At 50.5% G+C, this 26990-nt stretch overlaps 2 protein-coding genes across 2 annotated transcripts; one reads left to right on the top strand and one right to left on the bottom strand.

Annotated features, from left to right (window-relative positions):
- Positions 1-2161: 2161 nt before the first annotated feature.
- LOC124972008 (paraneoplastic antigen-like protein 6B) lies at positions 2162-5589 on the top strand. The gene is made up of 2 exons (XM_047536078.1): positions 2162-2487; positions 2726-5589. The coding sequence occupies exon 2, from the start codon at positions 2862-2864 to the stop codon at positions 4311-4313; it is 1452 nt and encodes a 483-aa protein (XP_047392034.1). The 5' UTR covers positions 2162-2487; positions 2726-2861; the 3' UTR covers positions 4314-5589.
- A 1659-nt stretch (positions 5590-7248) lies between these two features.
- LOC124972006 (paraneoplastic antigen-like protein 6B) lies at positions 7249-10678 on the bottom strand. Its single transcript, XM_047536077.1, has 2 exons — positions 10351-10678; positions 7249-10112 (listed from the first exon to the last, which is right to left on the bottom strand). Exon 2 carries the CDS (start codon positions 9974-9976, stop codon positions 8525-8527), a length of 1452 nt encoding a protein of 483 aa, XP_047392033.1. The 5' UTR covers positions 9977-10112; positions 10351-10678; the 3' UTR covers positions 7249-8524.
- Between the last annotated feature and the right edge of the window lie 16312 nt (positions 10679-26990).

The following is a 26990-nucleotide window of genomic DNA, read 5'->3' on the forward strand; positions in this document are numbered from 1 at the left end:
GGTGAGGCAGCACATCTTGGCCGGGGTGAGGGGTGCGTGATGTGGGGGACAGCTGCTCACTTTGTGGCAGCCAGGAAGTACAGAGACAGAGGGAGAAGCCAGAGAAACAAGATATAATCCCCAAGGGTAGGGCCCCCAGTGACCCTCCAGTCGTGCTCCACCTGCCTACAGTTACCACCCACTACAGTAGTCCTTTCAGATTATTAACCCATCGAATGCATTGATCCACAGGTTAGGTTACAGCTCTCATGACCTAATTGTGTCCCTTCTGAACATTCCTGCATTGGCACAGGAGCTTCTGGGGGACACCTCACATCCAAAGCACAACCCCCAGCATTTACCACCCCCGACCCCTGCAGGGGGTGGAAAAGCCTGGGGAGCAAGACCACATGGGCAAGCCAAAGTCCAACCACGAGGCCAACTCCAATGTGACCTGCTTCTGGGAAATGGCTGAGTGTTCAAAATGAGAATGCCTTCGATCTTGATGCTAGCAACTTTCTCCTGGAACCCGGCCAGCGATATGTCTCTGGGATGGGGAGGAGAGAAGCAAAGGAGATTGACGGAAGAGGAACCCGGAGTGTCGGGTGAACTCGTGGGAGGATGCCCAACCTCGCCACCGACTAAGGGAATGCAAGGCACGTGATGACAAGGTAGCATTCTCCCCTTGGGATGGACAAATGGTCAAGGCTGGACGAGACCAAATGTCGCTCAGGCTGTGGGACTCTCAGGGCCACTCCCATGATGATGGTGGGAGGGAACACGGGTTCAGTCACTCACGGGAGAAAAAAAACCGATGAGCAGCACCTGGTCATGGCAGCGATGGGCACAGCCCAAGACCCAGCACAGCCACTTCTTGCTCTACACCCTGGAGCCTCTCTCACTGATGGCAGCTCAGAGAGGCATGCAGGGAGTGGTCGGCAGCAGTGTCTGTAACAGCCCAACACTGGGAACAGCCCAAGTGCCTCTTCATAGGGTCTTAGACAAACAGATCAGGGTGGTGGGTGAGCAAGCTGGGCACCCAGGGGGGAAACCTCGACCAGCACAGCTGTACTGGGAAAAGCAAGTCGCCAAAGAGTGTGCCAGGCAGGGAAAAAGAAGTGGGCCCGGCAACCACACCGGAGGTGTGAGCCGGTGTGAAACTCTTTTCCATCTGACTGGTAGAGAGGCTGTCCACACCGCCCTTGACTCCTGTGGCAGGTCAGAGTCAGGGTGGCCAGGCTCACAGGGACTGACACCCAGGCAGCACTGCCCTCGCACAGTGACTAGCCCAGGAAGCAAAGGAAAAGGCCAGGACCTTTGGAAGGCTGACTTGGGGCCAGACTGATGGAGGCCTCAGGGTGGTGGGACAACCATGCCGCCCTCTGGGCCAAGAGTGCGACCCCTGCCCCCAGCTCATCAAGCTGTGGAGGGCCCAGCGGGCAGGGGAAAACTTGAGCACCCTGCTCCCAGCAGAATGCCTCTTCCTACACACACTCAGGCAGAGGCCCCAGAGACCCCAGTTGTGTCTCTGACAAGAGGAGGCAGGGACTTGCCAAAGGACAGGCAGTAAGATAATACAGGCCCAAGGAGCTGGGCTCAAAGCAGCGAAACCGGTTCTTGGGTCTTGGGTCTTGCAGCGCGCAGAGCAGGAAAGGCCTGGGCAAACCCGAGAGTTCGGTCACCCTCCTGCGGGAGGGCAGTGAAGCGCCTAGGTCCTTGGTATACCCAGCGCGCTCCACTGAGATGGGCAGCGCCTGGATAGATGCACCCTCGGTGGGGTGGCGTGGTGAGCACACAAACGCACGCAGCACCCACCTCATGGAATCACACCTGGACCCAGTGCCCCTCGCCTGGCCCAGCGACCAGACCAATCCTCTCCTGGGTGGGAATGGAAAAGAGGACAGCAGGCTAAGAAGCCCCAGAGCACCTGCTCCCCGCCCCTGGCCAGAACGCAGCAGCGCAGCTGGGCCCACCCCTGGCCGCTTTCTAGTAGACACCTTGGGTGCAGACCCCTGGCCACGCTGGCACCCCGAGGGCACGTGCGGGTGGACCCCAGACGCGGGACCGGCTGGGGAGAGCCGAAGGCGCGGGGTCTCGAGACACCGACACCCTGACCCACCCCCCCGGGGGGCTCCACCCGTGCCAGGGCGGGAGCGGGGGCGGGAGGAGGAGCAGGTGACGTCACCCGCGGTCCCCGGGTGCCCGCGGCGGCGGCGACAGCCCGGCCGCGTGACCCGCGCGCGCCAATGGCCCGGCGGTCTCCGGGGCGACGCGGAGGGTCCGCGCTCCACCGCCACCGCGCCCCCGCCCCGCGTCCGCACTGCAGAGAGCGGTGGCGAGCAGGCGCCGGCGCACTGGCCCACGTGCCGCGCCGAGAGAGCGAGAGCCGGAGGCAGAGCCAGCGACAGGGCGAGGGAGCGAGGGGCGACTGACCCCGCCGCCGCTCTGCGCAGCCCGGAGCCCGCGCCGCGGGGCCCGGGACCAGGAAGGACCCCGCCCCAGCCGGAGGTACCGTACCCCGGGAGGGGCCGCTTGGCCCGGGGAGACCCCAGGGCCCTCCGCCCGAGCCGGCCCAACTGCAGCAGCCCGCGGGGCCCCCGGGGGGCGGCGTGGGAGGGCGCTGTGGCCGGCGGGCTCCCGCAGGGACCCGTGCAGGGTGGGGCGGGGGTCGGGACAGGAGGGGCGGCCGGGGTGGGAGTGGGGGGGTTGGGCATTAACCTCGCTGTCGCCCCGTTCGCATTCACAGGCTGTGGAGACCTGGGCTGTTCTCCCCGAGTCCTAGGCTCCCGCCCCAGGGCGTTTTCCCCAGTAACAGCCTGGTCAGCCCCGGGAGCTGCTCCCTGCCCCTAATATCAGCCCAGCGTGGGCCGAAATTTCGGGCGATGGCGGTGACGATGCTGCAGGACTGGTGCAGGTGGATGGGCGTCAACGCTCGCAGGGGCCTGCTCATCCTGGGCATCCCGGAGGACTGTGATGAAGCCGAATTCCAAGAGTCCCTGGAGGCTGCCCTGTGGCCTATGGGCCACTTTACTGTGCTGGGCAAAGTGTTCCGAGAGGAGGATAACGCCACTGCGGCCCTGGTCGAGCTTGACCGGGAAGTCAACTATGCTTTGGTCCCCAGGGAAATCCCGGGCACCGGGGGCCCCTGGAACGTGGTCTTTGTGCCCCGTTGCTCGGGCGAGGAGTTTCTCGGTCGCGTGCTCCACTTCCTGGAGCAACAGGGGCAGACGGTGGAAAGTGTGGCCGGTGCCCTGGGTCTGGGGCTGCGCAGGGTGTGCTGGCTGCGATCCGTCAGTCAGGCGATCCAGCCCTGGGTGGAGACTGTGAGGTACCAGCGCCTGGGCGTGTTTTCCGGGAGGGACCAGCCGGCCCCCGGGGAGGAATCCTTTGAGACCTGGCTAGACCACACCACTGACATGCTGCATGTGTGGCAGGGGGTCTCGGAAAGGGAGAGGAGGAGGAGGCTGATGGAAGGCTTGCGAGGGACCGCCCTGCAGCTAGTGCATGGGCTCCTGGCGGAGAATCCCGCCAGGACTGCTCAGGACTGCCTGGCGGCCCTGATCCAGGTGTTTGGAGACAACGAGTCCCAGGCTACCATCCGGGTGAAGTGTTTGACTGCTCAGCAGCAGTCAGGCGAGCGTCTCTCCGCCTTCGTGTTGCGGCTGGAAGTCCTTCTGCAGAAAGCCATCGAGAAGGGGGCCCTGGCCAGGGCCTCCGCTGACCACGTGCGCCTGAGGCAGGTGCTCACCAGGGCCAACCTGATCGAGCCTCTGGATGAAGCCCTGAGGAAGCTGAGAATGGTTGGGAGGTCTCCCACATTCCTGGAAATGCTAGGGCTCGTCCGCGAGTCCGAGGCATGGGAGGCCAGTCTAGCTGGGAGCGTTAGGGCCCCAGCAGAGGAAGGGGCTGGTGCCCACGCTGATGCCCAGGCTGATGCCAGGGCCAATGCTAATGCAGAGGATGAGAAGGTGGAGAAGGAGGAAGAGGAGGTGGGCCAGCAGCAGGAGGAGGTGGTGGTGGAGGAGGAACAGGAGGAGGAGGAGGAGGAGGAGGAGGAGGGGGAAAGGGAAGACCAAGGCCATGATCATGCCCCTGCAGGCCTAGGCCAGGCAGGACCCACTGAGGCCCCAGGGGGCCCCACCCCAGCTCAGATGGGCAGTGCTTCTGACGCCAGCCCAGGAGGGCCTGGTTGTGGGCCTGAGGGCCTGGCCCAGGCAGAAGAGCAGGAAGCTGAGGAGCCCCCGCTGGAAGAGCTCAAGGACATCCCAGAGGAGTCGGGAAATGAGGATGGAGCTGGGGAGACTGGCCACCCTGAGTCCTCCCCAGGTGAATAGGCTCAGAAGGCCCAGGGGCCTCCTCTCCTCTCAGGCAGCAGAGCCCTGGAGGCAGGGGCAGGCCAGGCCAGGGCCTCCGCCTCACCCCACATCAGAAGCAGGGCCCAGGGCAGGGCTTGCCCAGCCCAAAGCAAGTCCCTGGATGCCCCCAGCTCTCCAAAGAGGCCCTGGCCACCACCACCAGACCTTCCCGGTGACCCCAGTGACCACGTTTGGCACCAAATGGAGCAGGGAGAGGTGCCGGTCCCCATGGAAGCCCCAGCCCCAGTCCTGGCCTAGATGGGGGGCTGAAGACACCTGCCACCTGCACTGGACTGGGAGACATTGGGGGAAAAGTCCATCTCAAGGGTGCCAGCTGCCTGGCTCCCCCAACAGGGGCATACCACCCCCATTCAGTGTCCCCGGGAGCCCACCCTTATCCGTAGGCCCCATAAAGACCCACCTCAAGCAAACACCCACCCCCACACCAGCCATCGTTCCTGTGCAAAGCCGTGAGGTGTGTGTCAAGCCCGGGCGGAGGTCCCTGCCCTCGCCGCCGGCCAGCTCCAGGCCCGGGCTCGTGCCGTGAGCTTCTGGGCGAGCCAAGGCCCTGCTCGCTCCTGTCCAGTGTCGTGAGCTCAACCTCTGCTTTCTCGGTGTAGATCTAGGCCAGCTGCCTGCCGCTTGTTCCCGTGGAGATGTGTGTGTGTTCTTATCTGAGCAGTTCCTCCCAGGAGGCCCTGAGCCCAGTCCCCAAGAGACGGAGACCCGGACGGCGGGAAGGATGGACGGCGAGGGCGTGGCTGACGGCCACGGCGTGGTGGTGATGTGGCGTCGCCTCGGGCAGGAAGCACCGGACCTTGGATGGAGGGGAAGGGCCGGGCCTGTGCGTGGACGTTCCACCCCTGTTGTCGCTTGTGACTCAGTTTCCTCGGCTTGGGGGTGTTCCCTGTCGTGCTTTGCAGTGTGCCGTGACTGTCCTGTGCCCGCCGTAGGGCAGGGGCCGCCCCACAGCAAGTCAGCCAGCCCCTCAGGGGGTTCCCGGTTGGAAGCCAGTGCTCATTGCCAGAGGCCATGGTCCTGGCGAGAGGCAGACCTGGGGCCCTCAGGAAGGGAGAAGGTGGCGGGAGGGCCCCAGCGTGGAGACCAGGGAGGAGGCACCTGTCTGCAGGTGTCCAGGAGGAGGGGGGCCCGGGACCTGTGGCCTCGAGTGGTCGTGAGGAGTCCCTTTAGGTGTTGTCATCCCCTTCTCTTCAATGGTTTCTGTACATGTTTCTCTTCAATAAATCTCATGGATGTTCCAGCTGAGTCTTGTGCTTCCATTAGGGATGGGATGGGGACACAGTGGCAGGGTTAAAATGTTGGGGTACGTGTGGGCCAGGTCCATCAAGTGCTATCGGGTTCCCTGGGCTGGCCGGTGCCTGCTGACTGCATGCAGGTGGGTGCAGGTGGGCATTACTTATTCCAGTGGAGTAATGTCAGAAGAGGTCAGCAAAACACAAGATTTCCATCAGATCCAGTGAGCAGAGGGGACACAGTGTCCAGATGAAGGACAGGGTCTTGCATGTAGCTAAAATGCAATTGCCTGGAAAATACAGGCTGGCCTACCAGGATGGAGAAGGATTGCTGACATGGTTTGTGAGAAATAACCATAGTCATAATGTCATATTTTCTCTCATTTCCATATCAATCACCAGCATAGCCCTTTAATGACATTGGGAAGGATTTTTTCTATTCTGATGAATAAAGCAACTGATTAACTCTAGCACAGAAAATGTGTTGCAATCAACCGATACAGTAAATGAGAGATCCATGAGGCCACAATATGATGGTTTTACATTACAATCATATACACATTTAAAATGATAAAAATATACAGTAAATACAAAAATGATAGTTGTTTATCATGATTATCAATCAATATATCCTATACATATTTGCATGTGCTATACTTTATGTTACCAACAGCAGATAAGACTTATGTACACAGACATTGCCACAAACTCTTGGGTTACAGAAGCATGACTATAGGTGACACAAATTTTTCAACTGCATTGTAATATTATAGGACCACCTTCTTATATGCCATTGGTCATTGACAGAAACATTCTAATATAGCATGTGATTTTATTTCCAATATCTCTGCTATCTTGGTATTGGTGTATGGTTTTTAGAACTATTTTGTTGCAAAGGGACCTTCATCTGTACAGTGGAGAATCTCTGAGCTAGCACTGGCCACCTGTTGGCAAGGTGGCCTGGAGAATGTCACCACTGCCCTCCTGGTCCTGCACACAGTTCCTACTAGAGACATCTGACCTCATGCCAGTGTCCTTCTGGGACCTTTCCCTGACCTGGTTTGCTAGCTGGGGAGCTCATATGTGGCCTCTCTGACCTGGCTGGATGCCCCATCCCCCCCCACCTCCAGTGCACCGCCAGGGATCCTGCAGTCCTGCATCCTCACTTCAATGCCTCACCCACTCATTCCCAAGGGACCAGGGGAGCCAGGCAGACAGTGCCAATGGTCAGAATACTTCTATTTATTTATTAATGGTGCTAGCGAGAATTGAACCCAGTGCCTCACATGTGTTAGGCAACCACTCTGCCACTGAACTGTAGATGCGGCCCTGGTGTCTTTAACGAGAAAGATTCGCTTTGCAATCTTAATTGTGTGCATTTTGATCCATGACATTGACGTGAAACCTGTGCTGCTTCTGTAATGAATGTTATGAAATACTGGATCTGATGGAAATCTTGTGTTTTGCTGACCTCTTCTGACATTACTCCACTGGAATAAGTAATGCCCACCTGCACCCACCTGCATGCAGTCAGCAGGCACCGGCCAGCCCAGGGAACCCGATAGCACTTGATGGACCTGGCCCACACGTACCCCAACATTTTAACCCTGCCACTGTGTCCCCATCCCATCCCTAATGGAAGCACAAGACTCAGCTGGAACATCCATGAGATTTATTGAAGAGAAACATGTACAGAAACCATTGAAGAGAAGGGGATGACAACACCTAAAGGGACTCCTCACGACCACTCGAGGCCACAGGTCCCGGGCCCCCCTCCTCCTGGACACCTGCAGACAGGTGCCTCCTCCCTGGTCTCCACGCTGGGGCCCTCCCGCCACCTTCTCCCTTCCTGAGGGCCCCAGGTCTGCCTCTCGCCAGGACCATGGCCTCTGGCAATGAGCACTGGCTTCCAACCGGGAACCCCCTGAGGGGCTGGCTGACTTGCTGTGGGGCGGCCCCTGCCCTACGGCGGGCACAGGACAGTCACGGCACACTGCAAAGCACGACAGGGAACACCCCCAAGCCGAGGAAACTGAGTCACAAGCGACAACAGGGGTGGAACGTCCACGCACAGGCCCGGCCCTTCCCCTCCATCCAAGGTCCGGTGCTTCCTGCCCGAGGCGACGCCACATCACCACCACGCCGTGGCCGTCAGCCACGCCCTCGCCGTCCATCCTTCCCGCCGTCCGGGTCTCCGTCTCTTGGGGACTGGGCTCAGGGCCTCCTGGGAGGAACTGCTCAGATAAGAACACACACACATCTCCACGGGAACAAGCGGCAGGCAGCTGGCCTAGATCTACACCGAGAAAGCAGAGGTTGAGCTCACGACACTGGACAGGAGCGAGCAGGGCCTTGGCTCGCCCAGAAGCTCACGGCACGAGCCCGGGCCTGGAGCTGGCCGGCGGCGAGGGCAGGGACCTCCGCCCGGGCTTGACACACACCTCACGGCTTTGCACAGGAACGATGGCTGGTGTGGGGGTGGGTGTTTGCTTGAGGTGGGTCTTTATGGGGCCTACGGATAAGGGTGGGCTCCCGGGGACACTGAATGGGGGTGGTATGCCCCTGTTGGGGGAGCCAGGCAGCTGGCACCCTTGAGATGGACTTTTCCCCCAATGTCTCCCAGTCCAGTGCAGGTGGCAGGTGTCTTCAGCCCCCCATCTAGGCCAGGACTGGGGCTGGGGCTTCCATGGGGACCGGCACCTCTCCCTGCTCCATTTGGTGCCAAACGTGGTCACTGGGGTCACCGGGAAGGTCTGGTGGTGGTGGCCAGGGCCTCTTTGGAGAGCTGGGGGCATCCAGGGACTTGCTTTGGGCTGGGCAAGCCCTGCCCTGGGCCCTGCTTCTGATGTGGGGTGAGGCGGAGGCCCTGGCCTGGCCTGCCCCTGCCTCCAGGGCTCTGCTGCCTGAGAGGAGAGGAGGCCCCTGGGCCTTCTGAGCCTATTCACCTGGGGAGGACTCAGGGTGGCCAGTCTCCCCAGCTCCATCCTCATTTCCCGACTCCTCTGGGATGTCCTTGAGCTCTTCCAGCGGGGGCTCCTCAGCTTCCTGCTCTTCTGCCTGGGCCAGGCCCTCAGGCCCACAACCAGGCCCTCCTGGGCTGGCGTCAGAAGCACTGCCCATCTGAGCTGGGGTGGGGCCCCCTGGGGCCTCAGTGGGTCCTGCCTGGCCTAGGCCTGCAGGGGCATGATCATGGCCTTGGTCTTCCCTTTCCCCCTCCTCCTCCTCCTCCTCCTCCTCCTCCTGTTCCTCCTCCACCACCACCTCCTCCTGCTGCTGGCCCACCTCCTCTTCCTCCTTCTCCACCTTCTCATCCTCTGCATTAGCATTGGCCCTGGCATCAGCCTGGGCATCAGCGTGGGCACCAGCCCCTTCCTCTGCTGGGGCCCTAACGCTCCCAGCTAGACTGGCCTCCCATGCCTCGGACTCGCGGACGAGCCCTAGCATTTCCAGGAATGTGGGAGACCTCCCAACCATTCTCAGCTTCCTCAGGGCTTCATCCAGAGGCTCGATCAGGTTGGCCCTGGTGAGCACCTGCCTCAGGCGCACGTGGTCAGCGGAGGCCCTGGCCAGGGCCCCCTTCTCGATGGCTTTCTGCAGAAGGACTTCCAGCCGCAACACGAAGGCGGAGAGACGCTCGCCTGACTGCTGCTGAGCAGTCAAACACTTCACCCGGATGGTAGCCTGGGACTCGTTGTCTCCAAACACCTGGATCAGGGCCGCCAGGCAGTCCTGAGCAGTCCTGGCGGGATTCTCCGCCAGGAGCCCATGCACTAGCTGCAGGGCGGTCCCTCGCAAGCCTTCCATCAGCCTCCTCCTCCTCTCCCTTTCCGAGACCCCCTGCCACACATGCAGCATGTCAGTGGTGTGGTCTAGCCAGGTCTCAAAGGATTCCTCCCCGGGGGCCGGCTGGTCCCTCCCGGAAAACACGCCCAGGCGCTGGTACCTCACAGTCTCCACCCAGGGCTGGATCGCCTGACTGACGGATCGCAGCCAGCACACCCTGCGCAGCCCCAGACCCAGGGCACCGGCCACACTTTCCACCGTCTGCCCCTGTTGCTCCAGGAAGTGGAGCACGCGACCGAGAAACTCCTCGCCCGAGCAACGGGGCACAAAGACCACGTTCCAGGGGCCCCCGGTGCCCGGGATTTCCCTGGGGACCAAAGCATAGTTGACTTCCCGGTCAAGCTCGACCAGGGCCGCAGTGGCGTTATCCTCCTCTCGGAACACTTTGCCCAGCACAGTAAAGTGGCCCATAGGCCACAGGGCAGCCTCCAGGGACTCTTGGAATTCGGCTTCATCACAGTCCTCCGGGATGCCCAGGATGAGCAGGCCCCTGCGAGCGTTGACGCCCATCCACCTGCACCAGTCCTGCAGCATCGTCACCGCCATCGCCCGAAATTTCGGCCCACGCTGGGCTGATATTAGGGGCAGGGAGCAGCTCCCGGGGCTGACCAGGCTGTTACTGGGGAAAACGCCCTGGGGCGGGAGCCTAGGACTCGGGGAGAACAGCCCAGGTCTCCACAGCCTGTGAATGCGAACGGGGCGACAGCGAGGTTAATGCCCAACCCCCCCACTCCCACCCCGGCCGCCCCTCCTGTCCCGACCCCCGCCCCACCCTGCACGGGTCCCTGCGGGAGCCCGCCGGCCACAGCGCCCTCCCACGCCGCCCCCCGGGGGCCCCGCGGGCTGCTGCAGTTGGGCCGGCTCGGGCGGAGGGCCCTGGGGTCTCCCCGGGCCAAGCGGCCCCTCCCGGGGTACGGTACCTCCGGCTGGGGCGGGGTCCTTCCTGGTCCCGGGCCCCGCGGCGCGGGCTCCGGGCTGCGCAGAGCGGCGGCGGGGTCAGTCGCCCCTCGCTCCCTCGCCCTGTCGCTGGCTCTGCCTCCGGCTCTCGCTCTCTCGGCGCGGCACGTGGGCCAGTGCGCCGGCGCCTGCTCGCCACCGCTCTCTGCAGTGCGGACGCGGGGCGGGGGCGCGGTGGCGGTGGAGCGCGGACCCTCCGCGTCGCCCCGGAGACCGCCGGGCCATTGGCGCGCGCGGGTCACGCGGCCGGGCTGTCGCCGCCGCCGCGGGCACCCGGGGACCGCGGGTGACGTCACCTGCTCCTCCTCCCGCCCCCGCTCCCGCCCTGGCACGGGTGGAGCCCCCCGGGGGGGTGGGTCAGGGTGTCGGTGTCTCGAGACCCCGCGCCTTCGGCTCTCCCCAGCCGGTCCCGCGTCTGGGGTCCACCCGCACGTGCCCTCGGGGTGCCAGCGTGGCCAGGGGTCTGCACCCAAGGTGTCTACTAGAAAGCGGCCAGGGGTGGGCCCAGCTGCGCTGCTGCGTTCTGGCCAGGGGCGGGGAGCAGGTGCTCTGGGGCTTCTTAGCCTGCTGTCCTCTTTTCCATTCCCACCCAGGAGAGGATTGGTCTGGTCGCTGGGCCAGGCGAGGGGCACTGGGTCCAGGTGTGATTCCATGAGGTGGGTGCTGCGTGCGTTTGTGTGCTCACCACGCCACCCCACCGAGGGTGCATCTATCCAGGCGCTGCCCATCTCAGTGGAGCGCGCTGGGTATACCAAGGACCTAGGCGCTTCACTGCCCTCCCGCAGGAGGGTGACCGAACTCTCGGGTTTGCCCAGGCCTTTCCTGCTCTGCGCGCTGCAAGACCCAAGACCCAAGAACCGGTTTCGCTGCTTTGAGCCCAGCTCCTTGGGCCTGTATTATCTTACTGCCTGTCCTTTGGCAAGTCCCTGCCTCCTCTTGTCAGAGACACAACTGGGGTCTCTGGGGCCTCTGCCTGAGTGTGTGTAGGAAGAGGCATTCTGCTGGGAGCAGGGTGCTCAAGTTTTCCCCTGCCCGCTGGGCCCTCCACAGCTTGATGAGCTGGGGGCAGGGGTCGCACTCTTGGCCCAGAGGGCGGCATGGTTGTCCCACCACCCTGAGGCCTCCATCAGTCTGGCCCCAAGTCAGCCTTCCAAAGGTCCTGGCCTTTTCCTTTGCTTCCTGGGCTAGTCACTGTGCGAGGGCAGTGCTGCCTGGGTGTCAGTCCCTGTGAGCCTGGCCACCCTGACTCTGACCTGCCACAGGAGTCAAGGGCGGTGTGGACAGCCTCTCTACCAGTCAGATGGAAAAGAGTTTCACACCGGCTCACACCTCCGGTGTGGTTGCCGGGCCCACTTCTTTTTCCCTGCCTGGCACACTCTTTGGCGACTTGCTTTTCCCAGTACAGCTGTGCTGGTCGAGGTTTCCCCCCTGGGTGCCCAGCTTGCTCACCCACCACCCTGATCTGTTTGTCTAAGACCCTATGAAGAGGCACTTGGGCTGTTCCCAGTGTTGGGCTGTTACAGACACTGCTGCCGACCACTCCCTGCATGCCTCTCTGAGCTGCCATCAGTGAGAGAGGCTCCAGGGTGTAGAGCAAGAAGTGGCTGTGCTGGGTCTTGGGCTGTGCCCATCGCTGCCATGACCAGGTGCTGCTCATCGGTTTTTTTTCTCCCGTGAGTGACTGAACCCGTGTTCCCTCCCACCATCATCATGGGAGTGGCCCTGAGAGTCCCACAGCCTGAGCGACATTTGGTCTCGTCCAGCCTTGACCATTTGTCCATCCCAAGGGGAGAATGCTACCTTGTCATCACGTGCCTTGCATTCCCTTAGTCGGTGGCGAGGTTGGGCATCCTCCCACGAGTTCACCCGACACTCCGGGTTCCTCTTCCGTCAATCTCCTTTGCTTCTCTCCTCCCCATCCCAGAGACATATCGCTGGCCGGGTTCCAGGAGAAAGTTGCTAGCATCAAGATCGAAGGCATTCTCATTTTGAACACTCAGCCATTTCCCAGAAGCAGGTCACATTGGAGTTGGCCTCGTGGTTGGACTTTGGCTTGCCCATGTGGTCTTGCTCCCCAGGCTTTTCCACCCCCTGCAGGGGTCGGGGGTGGTAAATGCTGGGGGTTGTGCTTTGGATGTGAGGTGTCCCCCAGAAGCTCCTGTGCCAATGCAGGAATGTTCAGAAGGGACACAATTAGGTCATGAGAGCTGTAACCTAACCTGTGGATCAATGCATTCGATGGGTTAATAATCTGAAAGGACTACTGTAGTGGGTGGTAACTGTAGGCAGGTGGAGCACGACTGGAGGGTCACTGGGGGCCCTACCCTTGGGGATTATATCTTGTTTCTCTGGCTTCTCCCTCTGTCTCTGTACTTCCTGGCTGCCACAAAGTGAGCAGCTGTCCCCCACATCACGCACCCCTCACCCCGGCCAAGATGTGCTGCCTCACCTCAGGCCCAGAGCAATGGAGCTGGCCAGCTGGCTGGCAATGGACTGAAGCTCTGAAAATGGGACCCCAAAACAAACTTTTCCTCCTCTGAATTGCTTACTGTCGGGTATTTTGTCCACTGCGATGACAAGCTGACTAACCCATTGTGCAAACCAAGAAACAGGTGTCTTTGGTCACAAACCAGCTCCCTCCGTTGGCATCATGTGTCTAATCCTTCCCCTTCTCCTTGAGGACCCATACTGCCTGTTCCGACACGGGCCAACTATTGCACTTAACACCTGCCGTGAGAATTTCTATCTCCTCGACCTCAGTGTTAGACTCGCCATGGCTTATACCACATGTCACCCTCTTTCTTGGTTTTGCCGTGATGTTTCTGGGGTCCTTCTCCAGAGAGAGCACTCCCATGGAAATATTCTCGGGTGGGTCTGGGGTCACCAACTAACCCGGCTGGCCTACAGGCTGACGACTATCAATATGGCTTGTCCTGTTTTCAGTGTCACCTCTTCCCACTCTCCCTCCCTCCCCATCTCTCCCTCCCTCCCCATCTCTCCCTCCCTCCCTTCCCTGCTGACTCCAAGTCCAAGACTCTGGCTCTGTCTGGGATGTGTGTGTGGGGGGGCTCATCTCCCTCCATCCTCACCAGCATTTGGACTGTGACACCTCAACTGTCTTTCCTTTGTCACTTCTCTGCCCCCCCTGTCTCCACCTCTCAGCAGGCTTGGCTCTCCTTGCTTCCCCAACCCCTTTCCTTCCTTGGCTTCTGTAACCACCTGCCCCGGCCCTTCAGACTGAGCTCCTCCCTCTCTGCTGGCCTTTACTTTGTTTGTCCTTGGAAGACCTCCTCCTCCTCCTCCAACTCCTTGTTTGCTGGGGCTCAGCATGGTGGAGGAGGGTTCCCAGGCTCAGCCCAGGGGCATTCAGTGCCTCCAAGGGATCTTCTGTGTCTGGATACATGCCCTCCCCTGAGCGCCACACGGATGCCTCAAACTGCCCACTTGGATGCCCCGTGGGAATTTTGGAGTTCAGACGTGCAAGCTGGATTGCTCTGTCCCCCTCAGCACATGGGCTCCTTCCCCAGGCTTCCACAACTGCCCAAAGGGCTCCACCTTCCACCTGCTTGCTCAAGCTAAGATGGCAGGATTCCTCCCCGCTCTCTTTATTCCGCACCCCCAAATCCAACCCCTCACGGCCTCTACTCTACTCCCCCACCCCCGTGGCAGCCAGGGCAATCCATCCCTTGGCAGCACCACCGGACCCTGCTCCTCCCCTTGAGGCGTACTCACCCTGGGTCCCCATCTCCTTACAGTGAACCCAAGGTTCCCATTCTCATCAGTGGCCCCGCCCCACCCCTCACAGTTGTCTACCTCTTGGGGTCCTCGTCCCCTGCCACTGGTCCCAAGCCTCTCTCACCTGATGCCTGCTGAATCGGCCCTTTGGGCTGCTCCCCAGCACACTCAGTTCATCCCTACCTTCAGCCTCTGCCTCCCCTCCTTCCTCTGTGTGCCACGCCCACCGCACCTCAAGAACTGCCCATGGTGGCAGCCTCCTCCTCTTCAGGTTCTTCCCCCTCCTGGTTCAGCAGGTCCTCCCCTCCTCCCACAGGCTTCCTCTGCCTGGCCACGCGAATCACCAGTGGACCCTGGAATCCTCTCTCTGCATGTTCCTACTAGCAGTGCTGATTTGCATGTCACCACCACATAGATGCTGGTTTGCATCTTTGCTTTAGGGTGTCAGGGGCTCCCTCACCAGATAGCAAGCTGGCATCCCACCAGAAGGGGCCTCACCTGTATGTCCTAGTCCATTTGCACTGCTGTAACAAAACACCAGAAGCTAGGTAATTTGTAAAGGACAGAAATTGATCTCTCACAGTTCTGGGCCCAGGGCAGTTCCTCTCTGCCTAGGCTGGGGACTGAGATGGACTTCACAGCACGTGCAGCCCACCACTGGCTCCCAGTGAGCTTGCAGCCAGCTAACTTCCACTGGCATATTTTCTCCTCATGCTTTCTTCCAGCCCAGGATCCCCCACCCTGTGCATGTGCCACTGACTCTCCTAACCCAAGGGGTGGGCTCACTTTCCTCTCTAGGCAGCACCCTCCAGTAATCTGCTAAATGCAAACCCTGTCCGAGTCCCCTGCCCCTGCTCACTCTGCCCTCTGAGCCTGCTGGGCCTGCCCACTTCAGCTGTGCGATTAGGACGGCGCCTCAGGAGTTGACCAGCATTTATGGGCACGGCCACAGCTTCCAGGAGAGAGGCCTTCAGATGGTTGCACCTGATCACAGTGACTTGTGTGCCTGTCTGCTGCTGGAGGACTCCATGGCTCTGGTTTCCTGAGTGTTGTGGGTTCAACTGCCGTTCCCTCACTCCCTGCAAATTCATATGGGGACGTCCTAGCGCCCGCTACCTCAGGACGTGACCTCATTGGGAGACAGGGTTGCTGCAGTTGTAATTAGTTAAATTTAGATGAGGTCATTCTGGAAGAGGGTGGGCCCCTGGTCCAAGATGACTGATGTCCTCGTGGAAAGGGTCCATTTGGACACAGACGCACATACCCAGGGGAGGATGCCATGTGAAGGTCGGAGTGAAGCTGCCTTGAGCCAAGGAATGCCTCTGGCCACCACAGACTGACTGGAAGGAATGCAACGGATCCTTCCTCAGAGCTCCGGGAAGACACGAACCCTTATATCACTTCTCCTATGATTCAGTTTCCCCACAGTTCAGATTTTTCTCATGCTTTTGATGTAGTTTATATGAAATATTAGAGTACCGTTCTTCATGACCACTTTGATTATGTTTGTTAAATTGTTTTTTCAGTATATATTTGAACTTGTATTCACCTTGTCATCCACTCATTGTAGTGGTAATTTTTGCTGGGGATTGGGAGATAAATTTTCATGGATAGACTTACATAAATTGCTTTTTTCAGTTTTAATCATGATATTTCCACCCGCAGGCAAGGTGAATTTTTGAGAATGTGTAAGGGATGTGGTGTGTTTGATGTCCATTGTGATATGACCTTATAATGAAGAATCGTGACATACTGACACTTGAAAGCTACTGCATGCATCTCTCTAGCTTTATGTTAAGTAATGAAACTAAAGACAGGAATGATACTGAATGATTCAATTTCTGTCTAAAGCATAATCTGGCTAGCTAATCTCTGTGTGGCTAATTCACATATTGTTCCTGTCTTGAGAAGTAGTCTTGTGAAGTATCTCAGAGGGGCTTTCTGGGAAGATTTAACCATGCTGTACAGTGACAGGGATCTTAGCTAGTCACCAAGTCTATGGGATCTTCATCATTCATTGGACTGTACATCTGAAATAAATGTGGCTGTCAAGGAAACTGAGTTTTCTGAGGTTGTGTTACAGTGGGATTGTGTGTCACTGTGTTTGCTTGAGGATTTAACTCCTATGTGCTCATTTGTCATTTGGAGCTATGTGCCTGTCTTACAGGTTGGGCACTATATTCCCCTGTGCAATTGTATGTTGTAGTGTTTTGAACACTGAGTTTCTGTATTCATGTCTGGTGATACCATGTTTCCAGTCACAAAACACCTGGTAGATAGATGGGTACTACCCACTATCCGGGCTGTGTCTCTTGTAACTTCAAAAGACTTTAATCAGAAATAATCTTTTTGACTAGATGGAATGGTCATTTCCAGGCTGTGGAGTTGGGCTACTGCAGGGCAGTCCTATCCTATTTTTCTCCCAGGATTGATTATTCTCCTCCAACTCTGCTATCTTAGAATACAGCCATATCCTAGGAAGAAAACCAAAGACTTTGGGTCAGAACAGAGCTAGGTCCTGATCTTAGTGCAGAGTTTAAAAATGGATCACAGACAGTAAGGAAATTATTCCCAAAGCAAATGTATCAGGATAAACTCTGCCCTATTCATCAAGGGGATCCACTCCATTGTCCTTTTGTCCATTCATGTACAGAAATTTTTGTAATGGATGCAGAAGAGATGCAAAGGTTCAACAAATATTCATTGACTGCTAGTTCCAGATGCAGGAGTTCAGAGATATAAGCATTAAATGCAAAATCAGAGTCAACTATTGGCTTTTTAAAATTTCTCTGGAGCCTGACAAAAACAATTCTCTTGAATACCATGAAACTTGATTGTTATAAACAGGTTCTTGCAACGGAAAATTATCTCCACAAAATTCCAAGGGCATTTTTTCACTGAAGTAGAAATAAAAACAATTTCAGAATTTATATGGACCCACCAAAGACCCCAAAGAGCCAAAAAACTCTTGAAAGAGAAAAACAAAGTTGGAGGTATCACACTCCCTGATTACAATATATATTACGGAGGTATAGTAATCAATTCTATTGCATAAAAATATGCAATAGACCAGTGGAACAGAATTGAGTCCAGAAATAAATCCACACACTTATGCCAATTGATTTTCAACAAAGAATGCACATTGGGAAAAGAATACTTTCTTCAATAAATGGTGCTGGGGAAACTGGATATCCACATGCAGAAGAATGAAATTTGACCTTTACCTTATACCATCAACTCAAAAATCCACTAAAGCATTAAATAAAAGACCTGACATCATAAAACTAGAAAATATTAAGGAGGAAAGTTCCTAGACGCTGGTCTTAGCAGTAATTTTTGGATAACATACCAAAAGCTCAAGCAACCAAATAAAATAGACAAATGGAAAATTCCTTTATGGAAAACAAATAGACAAATGGAATCACATAAAACTAAAACTTTCTATACAGGAAAAGGGAACAATCAGTGAAGTTAAAATGCATTTTGGATTTGAGAAAATATTTGTGAACTATATGTGTCATAAGTGGCTAATGTCCAAAATAATAAGGGGCTCATACAATTCAATAGCAAAAAGCAAACTGAAAGTTCAAATAATCCCATAAAAATGGTCACAGGACTTCAATAGACATTTCTTCAGATAAGACATATAGACGACTAACAGATATACTAAAAGGTGATCGACATCACTAATAATCAGGAAAGTGCAAATGAAAACCACAATGACATATCAACTCATACCTAGTACGATGGCTATTTTCAAAAAGACAACAGATCATAAGCATTGGAGAGGATATGGAGAAAAGTGAAGCACTTTACACTGTTGATGGGAATGTAAGCTATTGTAGTCTTTATGGGAAACAGTATGGAGATCCCTCAAAAGTTTAAAACTAGAATTCCCATATACCCTAGTAATCCTCTGTTGAGTTTACATCCAAAGACAATGAAATCAGAACCATATAGAGACCTGTGCTCCCATATTCATTTCAACACTATTTACAAAAGCCAAGCTATGGAATCAACCTATGTATTCATCCATGGATAAGATAGTGTATATATGTGTGTGTGCACATGAACACACACATGTGTGTAATATTTAGCCTTAAAAGGAGACCTTATATTTTTGAGAAATTTTGTGATATATATAAATGTAATACAATAATTAAAATTTTAATAAAGTTCAAACATTTCAATTAAAAAAAAAGGAGACCTTGCCTTTTGCAACATTACAACATGGATGAACATGGAGGACATTATGGTAAGTGAAAATCATCCAGGGAAGAAAGACAAATACTGCATGATATCAGTTATATGTAGAATCAGAACAAGCTCAAATACATAGAAAAAATAGCAGATTGGTGGGGAACAGGGGTAGAGAATGAACAGGAGTGGGAAAATGGAGATGTGGGTCAAAAGATACAATTTTTCAGTTTTGTGGAATGAATAAGTCTACAGAATTAATGTACAACACAAAAACTAGAGTTAATAATATATATATTGCATACTGGAAAATTCAGGAGAGATTTTAGGTGCACTCACCACACACACGCACACACACACACACAGGTAGCTATGTGAAATGATGTATATGTTAATAGTAAGCATTTCAGTGTGTACACTACATCAAAACATCATGTTGTATACCTTAAATACATACAATAAAAACAACTCCTCCTTTTTGGGTCACAAGACAAATGCAAAGAACCATGGACAGTGTCCTGAAAACCACAGTGTGGGGAAGGACGCGGAGAGGGCAAAAAGCTATTCTCTTCTAGAAAAGCTGTTAAGTTTGATTTGAGGATGGGAATGTGAAAGTGGAGTGACTATAGTTTCAGTGGAAAACAACTCCTTTGTCTTTGTGGACTTAAGTGTCATACTTGCTGCTACTATAATATTGCCAATATGACTACACCCATGAAGGAAAGGTACACAGTGCTGTATGAGAAGTTGGTAGGAGGATATGAATCAGTCGAAAAGTCATGGAAACTTTCTTAAATAACATTGGTGCTGAGACCTGAAGAACATGTAGGACATAATGAGGAAGACAAGGAAGGGAAAAGCAATCCAGGACAAGTGTACAATAATCTTCAAAGAGTCAATAGTGGAAGAATATTCTGCACAGGGAGCTGAAATAAAGCAGAGTGACCAAAGGCAGAGGGGCTGATTTGAGAATCATGCTTGGCAGACAGTTTCCAGAGCGGTAGGCTGTGTGGACATGGTTAAAGATTTTAGTTATAATTCAAAGCACGATGGGAATTCACTGAAGAATTTAAAGAAGGATTAATGTGACCATATTTACATCTTAAGAGCTCACTCTTCATTTGATACCATCCCATTTATTTTACTTCTTGCACTTTAGGAGTCTTGTTGAGGAAGTCATTTACTAAAAAGCCTCTTCACAGCAAAGGAAATAATCAAGAATATGAAGAAAGAGCCTACAGATTGGGAGAAAATCATTGCTACTCACACCTCAGATAGAACACTAATCTTCAGGATATATAAAGAACCCAAAAAACTTAACACCAAGAAAAACAAATAATCCAATCAATAGATGGGCAAAGGAAATAAATAGACACTTCACAGAAGAAATACAGTCAACAAATATATGAAAAAAATGTTCAACATCTCTAGCAATTAGACAAATGCAAATTAAAACTACACTGAGATTCCATCTCACTCCAGTCAGAATGTCAATTAACAAGAATACAAGTAAGAATAGGTATTGTCAAGGATGTGGGGGAAAAAGGTACACTCATACATTGCTGGTGAGAATGCAAATTGGTGCAACCATTCTGGAAAGCCGTATGGAGATTTCTCAGAAAACTTGGAATGGAACCACCATTTGACCCAGCTATCCCACTTCTCGGACCCAAAGGACTTAAAATCAGCATACTATAGTGATGTGGCCACTTCAATGTTTACAGCAGCTCAACTCACAATAGGCAAGCTACGGAAACAACCTCGGTGTCCGTCAATGAACGAATGGATTAAAAAATGTAGTGTATATATAATACACAATGGAACATTACTTAGACACAAAGAAGAATGAAATTATGGCATTTTACAGTAAATGGATGAAACTGGAGACTATTATGCTAAGAGAAATAAGCCAATCCCAACATACCAAAGGGCAAATGTCCTATTTGATACATGAATGCTAACACATAATAAGGGGAGAATGAAGGGAAGCGGGGGAATGGGAATAGGAAAGACAATAGAATGCATTGGATATTACTTTCCTATGTTCATATATGAATACACGAACAGTGAAACTCCACATCATGTACAACCAGAAGAATGGGAACTTATACTCCATGTATGTATAATATGTCAGAATACATTCTACTGTCATGTATAATTAAAAAGAACAAACAAAGAAAAAAGAGTTCACTTTTTAATATTATATATTTGCAATACAAACAAGACTGGTGATATGGGAAACTTAAATCCTACTGTTTTCATTGGTTTCCCTTTTATGAAGACCATACCATTCCTCCACATTTGCAGGCATTCACATTTTCTGGTTGTAGATGGGCATGATACCTTTATTTTATTTGTATCTTTTTATGTGGTGCTGAGCATCAAACAGTGCCTCACATGTGCCAAGCAAGCACTCTACCACTGAGCCACAACCCCAGCCCAGCATTCATGTTTTGGTTGTAGGAAATTACTTTGTGGTGACAATTACATGGATTGCTTTCCAGGTCATCAATGTTGGCCTCTAGGCTCAGCACTGAATGGCAAATGTTATTATCTCTGTCTTCTAAAATCAATAACAAAAACTGTCACTCTGCAAGGATTTAGGTAATGAATAGTTCAAAAACCTAAGCCTACTACCATTCACTCACCATTTTCTACCCAAATGACTGGCACACTCAACACTGTGTCTCTCCTTTTTCTCTTCTTCAATCAATAGCTCAAAGACAGGATGGTATAATTGAGTTTTAAAATCCTGCCTTTTTTTGTGGTAACCATTGTAGATGAACAACTAGAGGCCTACTGAAGTATTAGAATCTCATGCAAAACTCTAACAAATGAACACCCCATTACATAAGGCTATTCAGTTATTTCCTGTATTTAAAAATGCTATTACAGTACAGTGGCAGTGGTTACTTTTCACTGACTTTAGCATCTGATCTCACAGACTAGTCTTAAGTTGCAGTTCAATTCTGAATTTTGGCAACAAAGTAGTGACAGACATTTCTGAATAAACAACTTTTAGCCATTTGCAAAGTATTACCAAAACATTATTTAGTGTTAGCACAACAGTCATTTTGTGCTGTAAATGAAAATATCCAAACTCTACAAATGTTTTACTTCACCAAGTCCAACAGCAATGGAAGGATTTACTACTTATCTAATAAAAAATTACACAGTAACTTTTATCAAACAGCAACTACTACAAAAGAATGGCAGGAAAAATGACTTCACAAAAATACACTAAAAAATTTGACAGTTTTATGTATGAGTCACCAAATTTTTTTAAATTATTTAATAATTAAGAGCACAACTGACCAAGTTCCAAGATGTGAAGATACCACATTTGAGAAACTGGGGAGAAAAACGACTCTAACACCTCACTATATAGTATGTGATAAGAATGCACTATAACATAAAACCTGCCTATACTTAGCAGTTAGTTGCAAAAAGCTAGTCTTCTCTTGGCTTGAAAAAATGGTGTTCCAGATTTCAGGGTAATTAGCAACCTTCAACTCTTTTATGTGGCAGGTATCTTGTTTTCGCTTTCTAGTTCTTCCACCCTGGCCTGTGTCATGAGATCTGTAATGTTTTTCTCCAGATCACCAATGCGAATACTCATATCATTGATTCTTCAATCTGGTTCAATCCAATCAGGTTGGACATGGTGAAAAATTTATCTTGCATCTGCTGCAGGAATGTATGCACCACTGAGGTGAGGTCCTGCATGGTCCTGCACCATCTCTGTGGTTCCCAGCTTGATGGGGATATCTCAGACTGCCACCCACACTTCCATTCATCTGTTTGTCATGCAGGTGCCCCCAGCCACCTGCTTCTTGCCTAAGAGCTCAATTTGCTGCAGAGAAAGTTTTGGAGGAGGCAAGGGGCAAAGTGGTCTTTTGGAAGGTCAGTTAATGAACTACTGCAGAATTGTGGTCCACACAAGAGGACATCTTGGATGGGAAATGGTCAGTTTTTGCACACAATAGTTCTGAGAAACTACATATCTTTTCACACATTGAAGTTAACATTTAAATATTTCACTAATTGTAAAAGGTTATAAACACATTGTTTCTACTAGGTTATAAATATTGGCATTTAAAAATAAAACTCTAACATCAATGTTTTAATGGCATCCAGTGGAATCTAAATACACTGGAAATTTGATCCCATCATTATCTATTTAAAAATACATGAGGGGCTGGGGATATAGCTTAGCGGGTAGCTTGCTTGCCTTGCAAGCACAAGGCCCTAGGTTCTAATCCCCAGCACCGCAAAAAAAAAAAAAAAAAATGAGTGTCTCTAAAAATACATGAATAAACTTTTCCTTGGTTTGGAAATTTTGCATCTGATTTTAGCTTCCTTGTACTCGTTTCCACTCCTTTTTCCCTATATAAGTTTATTTGAACACGATCTCTGTCATCCTGAATGCAATTTTGGACTGTATTGTGTTTCTCTGTAACAAAAACAGTGAAACAAATTGAATTCACTTTATTCCTCATGAACCTAAGACTAAATTTTCTAAAATTTCCATCATTGCAATTATTATTTGTAGTTCTCTGTTGTTAAAAAATAACAAAGATAGTGAAACTTTTGATAAATGATTATGAAACATGAAAAATTAAATTAGATTAGAAATAAATTATTAAATGAGGTGGCTGGAATTTTTTCAATGAATTACCATACTCTAAACAAGTAGAGATATTGCAAATATAAGGCAGGATTCTACTTAAATTTTCACCATATGTATCTTTTTCTTACGTCAAGAAATGGATAAGGGGAGAAAGAAAAATAGTGGAAGAGAGGAAGGTGCTATTTTCCAGGTGCCCCAGGGCTCAGGATTCAAGCAGCAAGAGTACAGCTGCTCAGCAAGGTGGGTGAGAGGGGATTCACTGAAATTCAATATGGACAGTAAGAGAACCACAGAGACATAGAAGTTGGGTGCTTTGAACATAGGACAAGGAAGAATACCTTGGAGTCTGGCTGGGGGTGCCAGTGCCACCACTTTACCTCGGAGGGGAGGGGTGACACGGGCAGAAGGAGAGAGAAACACAGTGAACAAACTTGGCAGTGAACCTGTGGAACAGAGAGGCATCAGGATCTTAGCGGAAACAGAGACAGTGTGGCCAACTGGTGCTTGAAAAGTGGCCCAGGTTTCTACACAGGTGAGTGGAGGACTGAGGCAGGGAGCCACCTTGAAGTGGCCATGCTGTGGCTTTCTACTAGGGGAATCCAGGAGACATAGCAAGCATTGCCAGACTGCACCAGCAAGCCCCTGCCATGGGGCCTGGCGTGTATCTGGTGGGGCATGATCCAAATGGAAACAGAGAGGATTGGCCCAGCGATGCTCAGGCTGCCAACACAGAGGGGACTGGGGACTGTAGCTCACTTTCCTTTTGGGCCTGAAAATTTTAGCAAATGGGCAAACAATTATGGCCCCCAAATTTATAGTTCCACAAAAAAAAAACCCACAATATTTAAAGGGATGAAATTCCAGATAAAGAGACAATTCGTTCATTTTTTATTAAGAATATTTTGGTTTTTTTCCATTTGTATTGTGTATGTGTGTGCATGCACGTGCATATTTTCTTGCTGTGCTGATTGATTCATGGATAATAGATATTTAGAGAGATGTATACATACTTTTTTCATTTTTATCATTTTTCACCTGTTTGCTCTTTCATCTTGTTTTGTCTTTGGAGGGTTAGGGTTATTTGTTTGTTGTTTTATTTGTTTTGTTAGTTTTGATATTGTTTTTGTTTCCCTTAATACTGTTTCTCTCCTTTCCTCCCCTGCTAGTAAACCAAATGCTCTTGTTCTTTTTTCCTTCCTTTTTTTGTAGTTATTTTTTGCTCCTTTTCTTCATAGCATTACTTGCTACTCCTCTTCTGTTTTTCTCTGCTCACTTTTGAATATTTTGAACTTTCTTTGGCTTCCTGCAGCATTTCTCTCCACTTAATGAACTATAACTTTGCTATTCTTTAGAACTATTAATTTATATGATTCCTGTCACACCATTCATGTCATTGCAGTTTTGTGGATGGCATAGTTGCCACTTCCTCTTTACTTTAATGCTAAATCTAGTTTGTGGTTGTTTCTTGTTGTTGCTGCTGCTAATTGCTGATGCTTCCATTCTTCTTTTTATAGTAATTAGTTTTAAAAATGTCATGGTAGGTCCTGGACATTCATTTTAACACTGAGTATTAGTTGCTACTGCTGAGATCACAAGATACAAACTCTGCTGCTGAGCTACATTCATAACTCAGCCAAGTGACAGAGCATTTGACTGCACACACAAATCAACTCTGCTCAAGCTTCAACAATACTTCAATACACAGAATAGTGGAGAAAAAAACCCAAACCAATGAGCAGGCCCCAGGTAGCAGTGGCTAAGGTAGACCTCAGGTCCCCCAGTTGGACATCTGCTCCTACAGCAAAAAGAGAGAGGTTCCCAAATGATGGTTCAGAGGAAATCATTGTGTTGTGGCAGCCCTCTAAGGAGTAAATTAAATCATCAGCCTGCAGCAGCAATGAGAAGCATTGATGGTTCAAAGTAACACTTGCATTACACTGAGCCTATGTATTGAAGCTGAGAAATATCAACAAGACAAGACTTGTAACAAAAGAGGTCTTACACACCAAAGGAAACTCTCATGAAAGAAGACGATGATTATATTTCAACAGATGCACAAATCTAAGATCTCCAAAAATATAAGGAAGCAGGCAAACAATTCTCCCCCCAAATTTACAATCTTCCAACAAAGGAATCCATACGTGTGTCAGGGGATGAACTTCCAGAGAATGACTACAAAATTCAATTATTAAAATAATTAATGAGGTAAAAGACAAACTAATGATCAAATTAAGAGAACAAATACAGGAGGTAAAAGCATCAGAGACTCTGAAAAGGTCATAAACAGAACACTTGGAAATGAAAGACACAATAAATCAAATAAAAGTGTACTTGAAATTGTCACCAATAGATTACATTACTCAGAAATCAGAACTTCAGGCCTCATAGACAGGGTATATGGACTTGAATACTCAGTAAGCAGTAAAAAAATGACCATGATCAGAACATACAAGAATTATGGAACAACATTAAGAGATCAAAATGTAAGAGTCATTAGGACAGAATATGTAATTGAAATATAGGGTAATGGCATTAAGAAATGCTTAAATGTAACAATAGAAAATTATCTGAACCTCAAGAATGAGATTATTACCCACATACATGAGACTTAATAAAACACCAAATAGCGAAGATCAAAAAAGAACTTCCCAGAGACACATCATAATCAAAATACTGAACATAAACAATAAGGATCAAACATTAAAAGCTGCAAGAGTAAAAATGTCAGGTCACATTTAGAGGCAAACCAATAAGAGTCACTTCTGACATCTTAGACTCTAAAATCCAGGAAGACTTGGAATGACATAATCCAAATTCTGGAAGAAAACACTTGCCAGCCAAGACTGCTAATTTGGCAAATTTATGACTCATAACTGAAGACAAAATCACATTTTCCATGATGAACACAAACTAAAAGAATTCATAACAACTAAGGAAGAACTGCAGAAAATGCATAAAGAAATATTACACAAAGAATAACTCAAAAACAACCTCCAGAGTCCTCAAATGGATGGATATCTCTAGAAGAGCAGTTCAGTAAATGAAAAATTAAGATCAAATGAAATATATGAAAAAAACTGAAATGGTAGTAAATAATAAACATCTTTCTATAATAATTATGAAAGTAAACAATCTCAACTCTCCAATTAAAAGACATAGATTGGAAGAATGAATTGAAAAGCATGTCCAACTACATGGTGTCTGCAAGAAATTTATCTTAAAGGCAAAGACATCTTCCAGACATGGTGTGCATGCCTGTAATCCCAACAGCTCAGGAGACTGAGACAGGACAATTGCAAGTTCAAAGCCAATCTCAACAACTTAGTGAGACCCCTGTCTTAAAATACAAATAATAAAAAGGGCTATGGATGTGGTTCAGTGGTTAAGTACCTGTGGGTTCAATTCATGGTTAAAAAAAAGGCAAAGACTTTCATAGGCTGAAAGTAAGATGATAGAAAAGATATTCCATGAAAATGTAGTCCCCAAACAAGCAAGAGTAGCTATTCTCACATTGGAGAAAAGAAATTTCAAGTAAAAATTAATCAGAAGAGAAAATAAGGTCACTACATACTGGTAAAAGGAATAATTCATCAAGAAGATATAATGATAATAAATATGTGTGCCCCAAATGTTAGTTTACCTAGTTACATAAAACAAATTCTTATTGACATTAACTACCAAATAGACCACAGACTGATAGTACTAGGTCATTTCAATACAGCCTTGTCACCAATAGACAAGTCTTTCAGATATAAAATCAATAAAGACACTTCTGACCTAAAAAATACTGTAAGTCAAATGGACCTAACAGGTTGTATTTCATCCAACAACAAATTCACTTGATTCTCAGAAGCTCATGAAACATTTTCCAAAATGGATCATATTTTAGGTCACAAAGCAAATCCTAGCAAACACACACACACACACACACACACATGTGTGTGCACACACACATGTGTGTGTGTAGACACACTCCAACATATTGGAGCAGGCACTGACTTCCTTAATAAGACTCTTAAAACTCAAGAAATACAACCAAAT

This window comes from Sciurus carolinensis, chromosome X (genome assembly GCF_902686445.1).
Source record: "Sciurus carolinensis chromosome X, mSciCar1.2, whole genome shotgun sequence".
NCBI lineage: Eukaryota > Metazoa > Chordata > Mammalia > Rodentia > Sciuridae > Sciurus > Sciurus carolinensis.